Here is a 17,127-nt window from a genome sequence, read left to right on the forward strand (position 1 = left end):
GAACAAGTATTGTAGCAGGAAGTAGTCTGTATGATACCTACAAACATGTCCATATACCCAGAATCCCATGGAGACACCCCAGGAGAGGGAGTACCCAGACACATAGACACAAATACCTATTTTTGTGCTGCAACATGCATTCTCTGCCTTCACGAAGCTTCTAGTCTTTCACATTAAGGAAAAGCATATGATGCTATGAGCACACACAATAGCAGTATCTAACTTAGTCTAGATATATGCCCCATAATCTCCACAAGAGATCATACAACAAACCAAGTAAGCAACTCTCTATCATTTGGCTCCCTACAGAGACTAGCTTATAAAGAGAGAGGCAAATACAAGAATCTTAGGAATAATATTCTGATTGTAAATTACTAAAGTGGCCTCTTGATTTTTATATATCAGTCTCTATTTGCTTAGATGGTATGCCTTCTCATGAAACATATACTGAGTCTTAGCATGCTAACCAATCAAGTTTGTGAGCCTTCAAGATCCCCCTTAGGCTGCTTTATGAGAATAAATTATTGGTCTATTCAAAACACACACACACACACACACACACACACACACACACAAAATGAGGACCACAGATGATGTTTCATGGGCATGTCTTACATAGGAAAAAATCAAAATAGCAGCCACTCCCACTCAAAGAAAGGGGTTAGCCTCTGTATCGAAAGATTAGCATGGGAATATATACTTGCATGTTTCATGTGGGAAAAAATACTGTACATATTCTTTTTTATGATACCGAGTGAATTATAGGCACAAAAGGCAGGCAAACAAATTGGTAGACAATTTAACCGAGTTAAATTTTTTATTCCAGATATGATCAGATTTAAGAAGGCTTTGTCGATAACATTTGCTCCCTTAGGCCCATCTTACACTTTATTTTGCACTTGGAAAAGATGACTTGAACTGGTAAGAGATTTTAAGCATTGCGCCTATTCCATACTTTCCCAAACAAAAAGCCCTAGATTTTATAATTTAGTAAACTGAGTCCTAGAGAAGAAAAATGAATTTTCTGAAATCAGAAAGCTAGAAGCAACAAGACTAGATTCTTAACTCCTGAAAAAAAGTATAGTCTGCCATTATAAGTAAAATAAGTTATTATAAGAGATTATAGAACACAGTTTTAATTTTTACCACCTAGAAAAAAATAATGACTTATTTGCTCCTATTTAAAACAATTAATGTTACTACACTTCAAATAATATTTCAGTGATTTTCTTAGTATTTAAAAACAGTATCTAAAAGCAATTACTCATCATTTTTCTACTTTATTTTACTACTGTATATATAATAAAACCCTAATGTCCATAGCATTTGACAATGTGTTACAGAAATTGATGAGTTTAATTACTTAATGTGCACGGATCAATTTGAAATAAATTGAAAATGAACACGCCGTACACTCTACTTAATCTTGTTATAGTCTTGTTTCAGAATTTGCTTTCTAATTTGCAACCCAGTATCTTATATTTTAAATAATAACTAGAAAATTTTATTTTACATTTCAGCTACTTAAAAAGCAAAAGCAATTTAAGGTAGATAAGAGTTCTGCCCGTCAAAAGGCTTAACTTATAGGTAAAGGTCCTATACTTCTATGATCTAAGCCAACTCGTTTGGCTTGTTTGTCATACTCATTTTGTTCTCCTTTAAAATGGAGATAAATAGCATTACACTTTCGCTCTGTCTATAGAATAATTTTTAAATGAATTATAGGCACAAAAGGCAGACAAACAAATTGGTAGACAATGAAATAACGAAGGAAATAATCATTCAGTGTCAATTATACTTGGTTAAGGATGGCATGAAACAACATACTTAAGGCAAATAATACACATTTATTCTAAGAAATACAAGTATCTGCACAAGGGGTCACACAACACTTTTCACGTTGCTGAACCATTTTAAAACAGAAGATGATAAAAACTCTCAAAAATGTTTGTGAACTCTATTTACATGGAGTATATCACCATAATTTTTTTAAATGCATTCATATTCAAATCTGAGAAACATGATTCTGAGCTCATCAGGCCTGCTTAATTGCACTAACATCTGCAATCAATTTAAATTCTTTAAGATGGTCTTCCACAGCGCTTGAAGTGATTTCATGCTGTGATAGATTTAACACACTCACTAATTTATAGACACACACAAGCAGATGAGACCTATTTTTCCAGGGGTGAGCAACAGCACTGAAGGGCAGTCTGAATTTCCCAACTATCAATGGGAGACAGAAAGAATGCATCCTGCATAACTTATTGGTACTACATGAGGAGATGATAGCATCATACAAGCACAGCATAGAAATTAAGCCTAAAACAGTGTTTTATTTAAATCTTTTTGTAGGTCATGGACCATTAAGAGGTTTGATGAAAGTTTACAGAAGAAATAAACAACAAAACCTAGAGCTATCAGTTAAAGTTGAAAAATGTCATTCCTTTCTCCTCTAAAATGTGGGTGGAGAGGGATGCTACTCACCCTGAATTGTTTTTTAACCAAAGATACAAATTGGTATAGAAAAAGGAAAAGAATGTGAGATTCAAAATCAGAAGACTAGAGGATCTGGGCAGGTGGCAGCACCAGTATACTTTTGGAAACTCCCTGGATCCCCCACAGAAAAAGAGACAAAATAACTAAATAGCAAAATCAAAAACTCAAAATACTGAGTGACAAGGAATCTTCTCCACAATCCTCAAAATACAAGCAGTTGGAGGCAAACCAACAGTCACAAGACTCGCACAGTATCAACATCAGAATGAGAAGAAGCAGAACGAAGCTTCAATTATGAAATTAAATTTTAAAAATACAATTTAAAAAGAACATGCTGCATATTTGACCATCTTTTTCAGACATCCTGATAAAAAGAGACAATAACCTATAAGGAATAAAAATTAGTTATTAGCTGACCTTTTGACAGTAATGCTGTCATGCTTTATGCTAGAAGAAAATAGTATAATTTACTCAAGATCCTAAGGAAACCAGGAGAACCCAGGGCCCAGACGTACCCAGTGGACACCTCAGGAAGCCAATCTGAGAAGAGCAATTAAAACCAGAAGTTCAGACCACTCCAAGTGTGGGTGAGTACAAGAGGCCCAGAAAATACATGAAGAGGCTGGAGATCCCAACACTGAGCTGCCAGGATTCCTCTCTAGGATAGGAAGCTACATCATACAGAGAGTAAAATTAAACAGAACATTCCTACAAAAGATGAAAGACACCTCAAAGACAAGCCCATAAGTCAAACTGTACCTTACAATTCCAAACAGACTAAGAGACATTAAGAAAATATACAAGAAATGAAAAAAATATTTAAAACAGAGTAAGATAAACTCAGAAATGAGGTGAGGGAATTCAAGTAAAAAATAGAAATAAAATTTAAGAACTTTCAGAAATAAAAACTAAACTAGATGGAACACAAGAATAAAGGGTTTAGAGATAAAATAACTGAAATTTTTAAAAATTAAAAAGAAATGAAAAAGGTACAAAGTATTTTGGAGAAAGTAGCATATTAAATATAAACAAAAATCCAACATACAGATATAGAATCCCTGATAAAGAAAACCAAAGAACATATTTATGAAATTAAATTTTAAAACTACAATTTAAAAAGTACACAATGAAAGAACATGCTGCATATTTGACCATCTTTTTCAGACATCCTGATAAAAAGAGACAATAACCTATAAGGAATAAAAATTAGTTATTAGCTGACCTTTTGACAGTAATGCTGTCATGCTTTATGCTAGAAGAAAATAGTATAATTTACTCAAGATCCTAAGGAAACCAGGAGAACCCAGGGCCCAGACGTACCCAGTGGACACCTCAGGAAGCCAATCTGAGAAGAGCAATTAAAACCAGAAGTTCAGACCACTCCAAGTGTGGGTGAGTACAAGAGGCCCAGAAAATACATGAAGAGGCTGGAGATCCCAACACTGAGCTGCCAGGATTCCTCTCTAGGATAGGAAGCTACATCATACAGAGAGTAAAATTAAACAGAACATTCCTACAAAAGATGAAAGACACCTCAAAGACAAGCCCATAAGTCAAACTGTACCTTACAATTCCAAACAGACTAAGAGACATTAAGAAAATATACAAGAAATGAAAAAAATATTTAAAACAGAGTAAGATAAACTCAGAAATGAGGTGAGGGAATTCAAGTAAAAAATAGAAATAAAATTTAAGAACTTTCAGAAATAAAAACTAAACTAGATGGAACACAAGAATAAAGGGTTTAGAGATAAAATAACTGAAATTTTTAAAAATTAAAAAGAAATGAAAAAGGTACAAAGTATTTTGGAGAAAGTAGCATATTAAATATAAACAAAAATCCAACATACAGATATAGAATCCCTGATAAAGAAAACCAAAGAACATATTTATGAAATTAAATTTTAAAACTACAATTTAAAAAGTACACAATGAAAGAACATGCTGCATATTTGACCATCTTTTTCAGACATCCTGATAAAAAGAGACAATAACCTATAAGGAATAAAAATTAGTTAACAGCTGACCTCTGACGGTAATGCTGTCATGCTTTATGTTAGAAGAAAATAGTATAATTTACTCAAGATCCTATGGAAAAATATATAAACCAAAAATTTTATATCCTGCAAAACTGACTCAATAATAAAGATCATATACTGTTATCAATATGCAAAACTCAGAGAATGTTGTTCCCATGAGCCCTTCTGAGAAATTTACCAAAGGACAAACTTCAGACAAACAAAATGTCTGGAGAAATATCAACATGAAATCTGGTGACTAGCATTAAAATACAGTTACTAAATGAGGTAAAGACTAAATGAGCATGAAAAGAAAGATTGTGAAATGTATTGACTGCATGTTCAGTCAATGTAGAAACAGCACAACAAAAACCTGTACTGAAGTTGGAGACCACAGTATATGTGAAAGGAAAACATTTTAAATACAGGCGCACATCCCCCCCACCCACACACACTTTTTTTCATTGTTATCTCTCCACTGAAAAAACCTAGAAATAGTAACTAACTCCTAGCAAGAAAGGCAATTAGCTTCCTTGGCCCTCAGACTGCAGTCTTAAACTATCATTCCCCACTAAAGAAAATGACCAATTCCACTCTGGTGTGAGAAATCAACAAGAGGAGCTGGCTTATCTTACCCTACTAGGTAGAAATGAAACAATACAAAACTATAGGGTCAGACAAAATGACCAGGAACTAACCAGACAAGGTCCCTTGGCCAAAGATAGGGCAATTTGAATTTCACTAAGAATAAGTGTGATGCACAAATTCCTTAATGATATTTAACATAATCGGTCACCTTCAGAGGATGATAGCCCTTTCAATATCTTGATAAAGACAAAAATCAAGCATTTATCCTAAATTTCCTATATCATTAGATAACCAAAAGTTTTTGAGATAAACTGTCTGTTATGAAAGCATTCCAACAAATAAATGAAGTTACAGAATTTTAACTGCAAACCAGATATAGTATCTACTGATAAAAGAATATAATGCTTCTTATGATCTTGCTAAAGGACCAGAATGGAGTCTGATCAAGCCTCTGGATCTAGTTGTTGGAAATACAGAGGACAAAGAAATATGTTAACGACACCATAAGTATGCAAACCAGCAAAATCCAGAATGTCTTGAATAAAGAAATAAATGGAGAACTTGAAAATTAAAGGAGACTTAAAAACTTTAAAATTCTAAACCTAAAATATAAGCAAGAACAAACTGTGGTGTCGGGATGTACTTTTGGATGATAAAAATACAAAGAAACCCAAGGAAGTGATTGTCATAAAAATCAAGACAGCGAATACTTTCAGGGAAAAATATACACAAATCTGAAGGCAAGTTTTAGACTGAAACAGATGTAGGGTTTCCTGGGATAACTGGTAATGTTCTGTTTACTAATATGGGTGGTGTTCTCCTTACGATAACTCATTAAGCTACATATTTGTTTTTTGGTGTTTTCTACAATTATGTTTTATTTCACAAAGGGTTTAAAGATTAAAAGCCAGGAACCCTGGTTTCCAGTCCTAACCACAGCATTTATATAAGGATGTTACATACTCCCTGGGTCTTTTCTTCATTTGTAAAATGTGGAGATGCTGTAAGATATATTTCATACCTGAAGTAAACAAACACAAACTAATAACCACTAAGTATGTCTACCAAATAAGAGACTATAACAAAAGTCATCCATCACAAAAATAATGCCAGAAAATAATTTTAAGCGCACCAAAACATTGCAATACAGTTTCCCAAGAAAAAACATACAAATAAAATCTAATGCAACAGTAACATACAAGTAATAACCAAAACTTAAGATTGTCTATTGGGTTATTTTGTTTTCACACCTCAATGAATCCCATGGACAGATCCCTAATTTACTTAATCTACTCTAGAAAGCTTTCTGATAATGAAAGAATTTGAAAATAAGTTTGTATCACATTGATAAGAAGATATAAATCATATTTCTTTTCTTGAGGGCTAGGAGGGAACCGCTACACGGAGCCAGCTAGAAAATGGTAGTAAGTCAGAAAACCAAAAAATTAGGAACAAATGCCTTTTGCCCATCAAGATGATTAACCCATTAAAGATTTTCTTAAAGTGTGTTTAGAATTTATTCCCTTTAGAAATAAGAACTAAAAGGATCTCTTTTAAGTACAAAATAACTTAGGCATTTAACGCCATCAGCTAGGAAGGAGAACCAGTTCACTGAAGCATTAAAACCAGGCATGCTCATTTCCTCCTTGCTGACACTTGTTCTATTGGGCATCTTTTCCCAAAACTTCTCTGTTAAAGTAGTTAATCCTCTTCCCTTTGATGATTTCTACAAGTGGCCAAGTACCATAGAGAACTTCTTAGCAGCTACAGTATGGACACCACTTGAATATGCATTTTGATGTTATTCACATGGCCAACTAGCCTTGAAGCCAGAGTGACTAGATAGCAGAGTTTCATTAGTAAATGGCCAGGCTTAGCCTTTAAATTCTATCAAATCCTGCTCTTATTGAATTAACGTTATACTAAGAGACATCCAATGATGAGGCTCATCATCCACAGTCCAGCAGTTCTCATTCCTGGCTGCACACTAGAATCATCAGAAGAGCTTTACTCAATATTGATGCCTGGGTTGTATCAACAGGAATTGATTTATGTAATTGTTACACCGTAAGGCCTGGACATTGAGATAGTTAAAGCTCCCCAGACAATTCTACCAGATATCAAGGTCAAGGGCTCCCAGCCCTGGTTTTCTCATTTCATCAATTACCTAGACCCACTGTTCATGAAAGACAATTGCACACAAATAACACTTCTTAATTTTTCACTTTTTCCTTCAGAAGTACTCCTTCTTTCAACAAGTTCTTTATATGTGGATATTTTCCCATCACTTTCATCTCCATAATCACATGCCTCTTCTTGCTGACACTTTCGAAGTTATCACTACATTTGTGGCTATCAGATATAAGTTCAATTATATTCATAAAAATCTAAAAAGTAAGTTTGAACATATTGAAATGTCTTAGACCAGAAAACAACTCAATAACCAAGAGGAGAACAACTACAAATGACCTCTAATGCCAACTGGTATAAGTATCAAAAATCAACTCAGGCTCTAAAATTAAAAACTGCAAATAGCAGTTTCTCTATATCTGGTGAGTCCTTTTTTTAAAATGCAATAATTTTTTTAAAAAAGGTTTTATGGGTCTCACTCTGTTGCCCAGCCTGGAATACAGTAGCATGATCATGGCTCACTGCAGCCTCAACCTCCTGGGCTCAAGCAATTCTTCCACCTTAGCCTCCCAAGTAGCTAGGACTTCAGCAATGTATCACCATGACTGGCTAATTCATTTTTTTTAGAGATGAGGTCTCATTTTGTTGCCCAGGCTGGTCTCAAACTCCTTGTCTCAAGCAATTCTCCCACATCTCCCACAACACCGCCCAGAAAGCACTGGGATTACAGGTGTGAGCCACCCCACATTCACGAAAACATACTTTAATTACCTGTAAGATTTTTAAAAGATCAAAATTATACACTTCTAATTTGAGCCTAATATAATTTTTTCCTATAAAAAAAGAAAACATGACCAGTTTTCTTTTTTTTTTTTTGAGGCACTCTGTTGCCCAGTTTGGTGTGCAGTGGCCGTGAGCATGCCTTGACCTGCTAGGCTCAGACAATCTTTCCACCTCAGCCTTCCAAGTAGCGGAACTACAGGCACACGCTACCATGCCTGGCTTATTTTTTTATTTATTGTACAGATGAGGTCTCACCAAGTTGCCCAGGCGGGTCTCGAACCCCTGAGCTCAGGCAAACCTCTCGCCTGGGCCTCCCAAAGTGCTGGGATTATAGGCTTGAGCCACCACACTCAGACTTCAGTTTTCTCCATTATCGTTTCCCACCTAAACAAAAGCACAATGCAGTTGTATCAGAGAATGTCAAATGCCACTGGTGCTACCCAGAAACAACTCACAAGTAAGAGGGATCAATGTGAGTTGTTGAAAGAGGATTTTAATTGTACATAAGCATAACATATCCTATGTGGGCACAAATGCAAATTAAAGTGCCAGACAAATCATTAGGAAATACTCTTGTTAAGAAACTTATTTACTGCCCCAGGCCCTGAAACGTGTTCCAAGTCAGCAAGTAAATCCTAGAGACAGACTAAGTATCACAAGCAAGGGTCTGTACTTATTACATACTTCTAATTCCAACCACTCATTTATACTAAGTTTTTGTACTATAGGGGTGCTTTTATCAATCCCTAACATGAAATATAAGACAAAAAGTAATCCATGTTAACTTTAATAGGAATATTGTGAAACTTTGTTTTATCTAAGTTTCTACCAGTTAAAATAAAACATCTTTAAATAATATAAGCAAAACGTGACAGAAAACAAAAAGAACAATATGATTTACTTGTACATGACAATGTTTTCCAAAATTAAAAGTTGAATTGGTAACTCTAAGCAAGAAAAAAAGACAATAAAATGTATTAAAATGTCCTACTAATATTCTAATACCAACAACACAATGGTAAAGCTAGCAAATTAATTCCAAATTTCCCTCTAGAGAAAAATATAGTCATCTCTTGATATCCGTGAGAGACTGGTTCCAGTACCTGTCAAAGACAGCAGAATCCACAGATAATCAAGTCCCTGATAGAAAATAGCACAGTATTTGCACATAATTCATTCACATTCACCAGTACATATACTTACAATACCTAATACAATGTAAATGCTATGTCAGTAGTTGTTATAGTGCACTGTTTGGGGAATAACAAGAAAGAAGTCTGAACATGTTCAGTACAGATGCAAATGTTTTTCTATTTTCAATCTGCAGTTGTTTGAATCCATGTATGCAAACTCACAGATGAAGAGGGACTCTGTATACAAATCTGAATACATGACTGGTACTTTCTCAAAACATAGTTCTTTCTGATTGAGATATGCCTAGAAGAATGATGCTATAGAATACCATGTTCTCCATACTGGAGCACATCATGCCCTACTGAGCTGAAACATGGAGATCATGATAGGAAGCACCTTTCAACATACTTTTTTTTTTTTTTGAGTTACAGTGGCCGCTCCCGGCCACTGCAGCCTTGACCTGCTGGGTTCCGGCGATCCTTCTGCCTCAGCTTTCCAAGTAGCTGGAACTACAGGAGCGCACTACCACACCTGGCTAATTTTTTATTTATTGTAGACGCTAATTTTTTATTTATTGTAGAGATGAGGTCTCACCAAGTTGCCCAGGCGGGTCTCAAACCCGCGGGCTCAGACAATCCACACACCTCAGTCTCCAAAAGCGCTGGGATTACAGGTTGAGCCACTGAGTCCAGCCTTTCAACATATTTTTAAACACTATCTGATATGTATGCCCACACACACAAATAGGTATACACATACAAACATGAATGAAAATCTGTAATCCTATACTTAGCCTCAGTCATTTCATGTTATTTTTAAAAACTTGTATAACAGTCTTTCTATGTGCCTCTTAAAGTTGTGTTCTCTAATACTTAATAATTAAATTTCTTATTTGAAAAGTCTGGACAAGACTACCGTAATACTTAAGGAAGAGTTCAAAGAATAAAGTTAAACCTTATCCAAACTTTTCCAGTAATTGCCCCAGAAGAGCCCTTGTATTCACATAGAAACTAGCTTGACTAGGAAAGAAAAAAATGAAAAAAGTCAAAGGAAACTAGTAAATTTGCAAGAGTATTTATAAAAGAGGAATTCTGCTTCTGTGCCTGAAAAAAAAAAAAGAAGAACTAAACAAAAATAGAAAATACAGGATGGATGTCTAATTAAGATTCTTGGGCCAGGTGTGATGGCTCATGCCTGTAATCCCAGCATCTTGGGAGGCTGAGGCGAGAGAATTGCCTGAGTCCAGGAGTTAGAGACCAGCCTGGGCAACATGGCAAGACCTCATCTCTACAGTACATTTTTTAAAAAATTAGCCAGGCAGAGTAGTACATGCTTGCAGTCCTAGCTACTTGAGAGACTGAGGAGGAAGGATCACCTGAGCCAAGGAAATCAAGGCTGCAGTGAGCTGGGTTCATGCCACTGCGCTGCAGCCTGGGCAACAGAGAGAGACACAGCTCAAAAAAAAGGAATCTTGGAAATGTGAGGGTAAGCCATCTTTAGATCTCAGTCGACCTAAAATGAGCATGTTACATGCAACTGTAACAGAGATACAGACGCCATGATGATTGAGGGAGGAAGACAGCCTGCAACAACTTCTGATCCAAGCTAGTCACTCAGAGGGGTTTTTAACTAGTAAAAATTTCTAAGAGAAAATTTTAAACCATTTTATCCACACCAAGCAGGTCAGGCTATATGCTAACAGGTAGCAGTCCAGCTGTAATCTGTGTGTAAGTCAACTGTCTCGACAGTTTCCTCTTCCGACACAAAAATAGAATGGGTGGGGAGACAACTCCTGAGGCACTGATGAGCAAATGTTCATCTCTACTGAAGCATTCTTGGGGACATAATAAGCATATCACACTGCAGAGCATTAAACACAATTTCCCTAAAATCTCTTTAAATTTCTTTCTCAGTCTCTCCTACATCCCACCTTCGCAAAAAGGACCAGACACCTTTCTGGTTCTCCTCACAATCTCTCAAACTCGGCTTCTCTGATTCTCCTCTTCATTCCCTACAGCACTCTCTGAACCTGTTCCTCATTCAGGGATCTTCTGTTCCCTTCAAGGGTCTTTGCCTTTCTGAATACAGGTTTTGGCCTCTCAGGATCTCTCCAATTTTGTGTTGCCACAGATTACTCAAATGTAGAACAGAAAATAGAAGACTCTCTCCTCTAGACAGACAGGAAATATAACAGGTATAATTTTATTTTTACTGTTCCTTTGTGATAGAGGTAAAAAACTCTGTTATTGATCTAAATACTGTTCTAAACGGAATCCTTTTAAACACATTCTTTAGTTCTGTTTAAATGTATCCATGGTTTCCCATGACCACTATCGTGAAAGACTTTATCACATTACCTAAACAACATATGCAGAGGTAGCTCACTTGAATACAACTCATGTACCCACAAGAAAATAAGCACTATGTAAACACTGGAATCACAGACACAGGGTATGATGCAGCCATCCAAAAAAAAAAAAAGAGGAAAAAGAAAACCAGGTGAAGGCACCAACTCTATTAGGATATATCTCCTAAGCTTGCTTTGTTCACTCAATCACAAAAGGGTTGGCTACAAAAATCATCTTTTAACAACATCTGAAAGAATGTTTTAAGCATCTTAATGCAAGATAGGGATTAAAAATAATTAAACCACTAAGCCGGGCTCAGTGGCTCAGCCTGTAATCCCGCGCCTTTGGGAGGCTGAGGTGAGTGGACTGCCTGAGCCCGTGGGTTCGAGACCTGCCTGGGCAGCGAGACCTCATCTCTACAATAAATCAAAAAATCAGCCGGGCATAGTGGCGCACGCCTGTAGTTCCAGCTACTTGGAAGGCTGAGGCGGAAGGATTGCCGGAGACCAGTGGGTCAAGGCTGTGGTGACCAGGAGCGGCCACTGCACTCCAGTCTGGGTGACAGAGTGAGACTCCAACTCAAAAAAAAAAAAGAAAAATTAAACCACAATAAAGAATGAAAACTACACTCAAGCTAGGCTAAACATTAGTATTAAATACATGTATATAGTAGATTTGTATGTCAATTTCTACTTCCCTTCTATTTAGAAAATAGAGAAAATCCTTAGGCAGGTGTGAATTAAAAGACTGACCTCTGTTCTGGTTCAGAATTTATTTTCTTCTTGCATTTTTGATAATTACGAATCCTCTTTCATTAGCCTATCATGCCACATTCTACCTTCAAGGTCCCTACCACTAACTGTATCATACTCTCACACTCTAGGTTAAGTATTTAATCAAAGAAAAGACAAATCTGGATTGTTTTTGAGAGGTGCTTTCACCAATAAACTTGCTGCAAGACATCTGAGTTGAGCCATTTACCAGGGAATGGACATAGGGTAAGTCTATACCTGGTAACAGAAAGGTCTTTTAAGATGCTCTTTCTAGCCGGGCTCAGTGGCTCAGCCTGTAAACCTGTGCCTTTGGGAGGCTGAGGTGAATGGATTGCCTGAGCCCGCGGGTTGAGACCCGCCTGGGCAACTTGGCGAGACCTCATCTCAACAATAAATCAAAAATTAGCCGAGCGTGGTAGTGCACGCCTGTAGTTCCAGCTACTTGGAAGGCTGAGGCGGAAGGATCGCCGGAGCCCAGCGGGTCGAGGCTGCGGGGGCCGGGAGCGGCCACTGCACTCCAGTCTGGGCGACCGAGTGAGACTCCAACTCAAAAAAAAAAAAGATGCTCTTTCTAATGGAAACAGTAATTACCTGAGTTAATTAGAATTAACGAGATCCAAAACAGGCAAAAGTGTGTGTGGATAGTATATCAGGACACTTATAGTAACAAATAAAAAACTCAAAGCAGCTTCAATAAGAACATAATGGATGGGTCTGGGTACAGGACTGCAGAGACCCATAGCAGCGGCTCCATGATGTCGAGAATCCCACGACCATGTCCAATGGCAGAAAAAAGTGGTTTCCTGCTCTGGATCCCTTCATGATGGAGGGAAAGCTTTCTCAAAAACCCCTCTCAGATCTGTCCACCAGATTATACTGAACAAAACTAAATCACAAACCTGTACCCTAGGAAGTTAGAAAAACACACATCTGGTACTTGTAACTTCTAAATATGTTAATTGCTCAATAAAATTTTAGTAATTCTTCCTAACTGCATAAATTCAGTTTTACTACTTGACTACCTAAACTCAACTTTACTAAGATCTTGAAAATAACCCAGTTTGATTGAAGGTATTTTCTTCTATTCTACAAACAACTTTATCTATTTGAGGCACTTCGACATTTAATATTTCTAAAGCATTTTCAAACTTTCAGCTGTTGGCATCAGTGCTATTTTCCAAAAATAAATATTAATGCTTATCTCAAAGTAAATTCTAAGTATAAAATCATAACAAAAGTGTATCTTCAATCTTTTATCTTTTTATATCCTCTCTAGAAAAACCTATCTATGAATTTTGACTCTGTTTTTCTGAGTAACTTTTTAAATAGTCATTAACATAAATAAAGTGCCATGACAAAGTCTATACCCTAGAGTTAATAAAATGTGGTTCTATTTCAAGAGCAAAAATAAATGACTGGTCAGCTTGAACTTTCTATAACGTTAACCATCTGCCAAATTATTCAGAACCTTCCTAGGAAAAGTCATGATCCTCCACACACTAATTAAATGAGTCAATGCTGTAATCACACTTAAGATAACTAATCTATTTCAATTCTGATAATTTAATTACCTAATTCTGGTAAACAAATTCCAACCTTAGTCCCAAATGATTAGAGGATTAAAGTTTAAATCAGTAAATGGAAACTGAACTAGATCCACTATAACAAAGTTCAAATCAGCTCATTCATCTCTTAAAAATCTGTTTATTATCTCAAATGCAAAAATTAGCATGCACTATCATGCCAAGATTTTCTAAACTAGTTCTAACTGATACAGCATCTCTTGTACTTATATTAAATGAACTCATGCCTCTTAGATTTAAAATTCCCCAGCAGGGTAGTCTTCACTGACTACTCAATACAAAATATTCACAATACCTCCAGTAATCCTGCTTTGTTTCTTTATACATCATGTTTCACCTCCCATTACATATATGTTTATATGTTTCTGTTACATGTGTCCAATGCTGTTCCACAGGACAGTGACTAAAATACCGCCTGACATATAGACACTTAATAAATATGTTGAATGCCCAAATCAATGTCTATGGAATATGAACTCACAGATAGTAAATTTGTGTTTCTACTGATGTACCATTCCTTATATTTTAAAATATGATATAATGATTTAAATAGCAAGAACAATAGACAAATCGCAAAGAAAAATAAACAACTGCTACCACTACTACTGCTACCATAATAGGCAGTTACCAGTTAGAAAATATATTATGTTCTAATCATGGAATAAACTATTTAATTGAATTGTAATAGCAAGCCCATTATACAGGTATTCCCATTTTATGGATGAGGAAATTGAGGATCAAGGAGGTAAAATAAGATGGCTACGGTCAAGTAGAGATAAATAAGCAGATCCAAAATCTCAGAGACCCGACTCCTAAACCCACAATGCCAACTGGTAATATCTAAGTATCATTAAGGGATAAAAGCAATTAGTATCAGTATCACAATAGCAGGATACAGAGCCCACCTATAGGAGGTAGAAAAAGCACAGTACTCACAGTGATTTCTACACCTGAAGATCAGGCTGCGCAAACATGAGACATGTTTAAAAATTAAACATCACGTCAGTCTTTTTTCCAAAGAAGCACCTCAGAGTCACTGACTGGTCTAGTAGATAAATGGAGTTCAAGTATAAATAACTTATGTTCTTGCAACCTGGCCTTAGGTTAAAGTGTACAAGGAAAACTTGTGCATTAAGCTACTTTTTCCTAATCCAATTCTATTGTAAATTCAGCCAAAATCATTTTCTACTGATTACTTCTTCATTGGCTTCCATTTTATAATTTCATCCAATCCATTTATTCTCAATTTGTATATGACTAGTAAAACTCATTTGTTGTTCCATGAAATGAATGTAATTGATTCTGTGTGCCAGTCATGGTTTCTTAGACATTTAGTCATTACTTCCACCCACATAGTTCATGTTTCGCTGAAACACTGGCAGCCACATGAAGCCTTAATGTTCTTTCCAAAACCTACATTTATAATTTGTTAAAAGATCATTTTATCGCCAGGCTTGGTGGATCAGCCTGTAATCCCGCACCTTTGGGAGGCTGAGGTGAGTGGATTGCCTGAGCCCGCAGGTTCGAGACCCGTCTGGGCAACAAGACCTCATCTCTACAATAAATCAAAAAATCAGCCGGACATGGTAACGCATGCCTATAATTCCGGCTACTCAGAAGGCTGAGGTGGAAGGATCTTCGGAGCCCAACAGGTAGAGGCTGCGGTGGTCGGGAGCGACCGCTGCACTCCAGTCTGGGCAACAGAGTGAGACTCCAACTCAAAAAAAAAAAGATCATTTTATCCATAGGGAAACTCACATTAAAGATATTCCTCTAAGCCACTATTATGTATCCTGGCTTAGGTAGAGTAAAATCAGTCTCACTTTTCTAAAATACAAATATTATCTCTATTTATGAGTGGCATAAGAAGTCAGTACCCATCTTAATTCACTGACAAGGAAGGGTGACATATAATAGACCTACCACAACATCTCTTGACAATGCAACTGCTAAAAAAACCAAAATAGTACAAAAGTTGAAAGATGAGAATAATGCATTGTACCAGTGCCCTTAATTATACATCCAAAAGCCCCGACTATGGCTGCCCACAAACTTAAGGCCCTCGTTAGACAAATGTGGTATGTTCCATACTACAACACGCTTTAGCCATATTTCTCAACTTGGCAGTTTTACTTACTGTCTTAGAAGCAGTATTAATGTACTGCATCACCATTTCTTTTTTGATACTGAAGTCCTTTTCCCGCAATGGTGCCTTTTTATCTTCATTTAAATTCATATCTTCCTGGAAAACACAATTAAAATGCCTCATTTTAGAATCTAAGTAGAGCAGCAATTCTACATACACTATGAACTGAAAAATCAATAATTTGTGACTAAAGCAGCATTAATTGTTTTGGAATGATTTACATGTAGCTCTCCCTGGAGGAAAGAGAAAAAAGAGCTGCAGAGACAAAAAAGAAAGTATTCTCGATCATTTTGACAGATAAAAACACCAGTAAAACTTTTTAAATTCATAGCAGGCTACTAAAATTATATTCACATCACTACAGATAATTAGACAGTTGCAGATTTCTGCCATTCATGAGGTTATTAGGATTCGCAATTTCAATATATTTATTTTTATAACAGCTGCACCTGAAGTTATCTTGCACCACTTTAAAAGAGCTGCTCTGTGTACATACCATTAAAACTAAAAAGTAAATAAACCCACCACTTTCCAGGGACTGATAGTTACAAGCACATATCATCAAATATCTAGTATTGGTCCCAGCAAAGACAAAGCATCCTATAGCTGTAATTGCCTTTTTCTCACCCCATCACAAATATTAATTAACTTATTGCAAGTTCTAAATCGCGTAAAAGTTGCATTCATAAAAACAGACACCACCTAAACTCTAACATTTCTCAACAGCACCAACCAAAATAAGGGTTCAAGCATCCTAGATCTTGATTGAAGATACAAGTCAGGTATATATCCACATGAACACATAAATTGCTATTAATTAGCTGCTTAAGTAATAGGCTGTTCCGGCAAAGGAAAGGGGGCCTGAGGTAAGACAGAAATAGCAAGAAGCAGGGCAGCTCCAATGACCTTCCTTCTGATCTCAGCACTGCATCACTTGTCATATGCAATGGAAGACAAGCAGGTGTATGTCAACTCCATCTACACAGAATGAATCCATAAGAAAACAGAACTTTAGATCACCTATGAAGCCTAGCAAATTAAATTTCTTGAAAGTTCTGTAAGAATGTTATATTCATCAGACACTGTAGTTTATGCCTTTAGCTGACTTACTTCTTGGCTATCAAA

At 36.4% G+C, this 17,127-nt stretch overlaps 1 protein-coding gene across 4 annotated transcripts in view; it reads right to left on the reverse strand.

Annotated features, from left to right (window-relative positions):
- Positions 1-17,127, reverse strand: part of DIAPH3 (diaphanous related formin 3) — a 398,317-nt gene that overhangs the window by 291,938 nt on the left and 89,252 nt on the right. For 3 of the 4 annotated variants that reach the window (XM_008059267.1, XM_008059270.1, XM_008059268.1), the window contains one exon: positions 15,994-16,098. The exons of the other annotated variant lie outside the window; for it this stretch is intronic. In XM_008059267.1, coding sequence (XP_008057458.1) covers positions 15,994-16,098 — 105 coding nt within the window. The remainder of the gene's footprint in view (positions 1-15,993; positions 16,099-17,127) is intronic. 4 annotated transcript variants of the gene reach the window in all.

Source organism: Carlito syrichta, unplaced genomic scaffold, assembly GCF_000164805.1.
Source record: "Carlito syrichta isolate Samal-C Ts95f unplaced genomic scaffold, Tarsius_syrichta-2.0.1 Scaffold303985, whole genome shotgun sequence".
In the NCBI taxonomy this organism is placed as follows: Eukaryota; Metazoa; Chordata; class Mammalia; order Primates; family Tarsiidae; genus Carlito; species Carlito syrichta.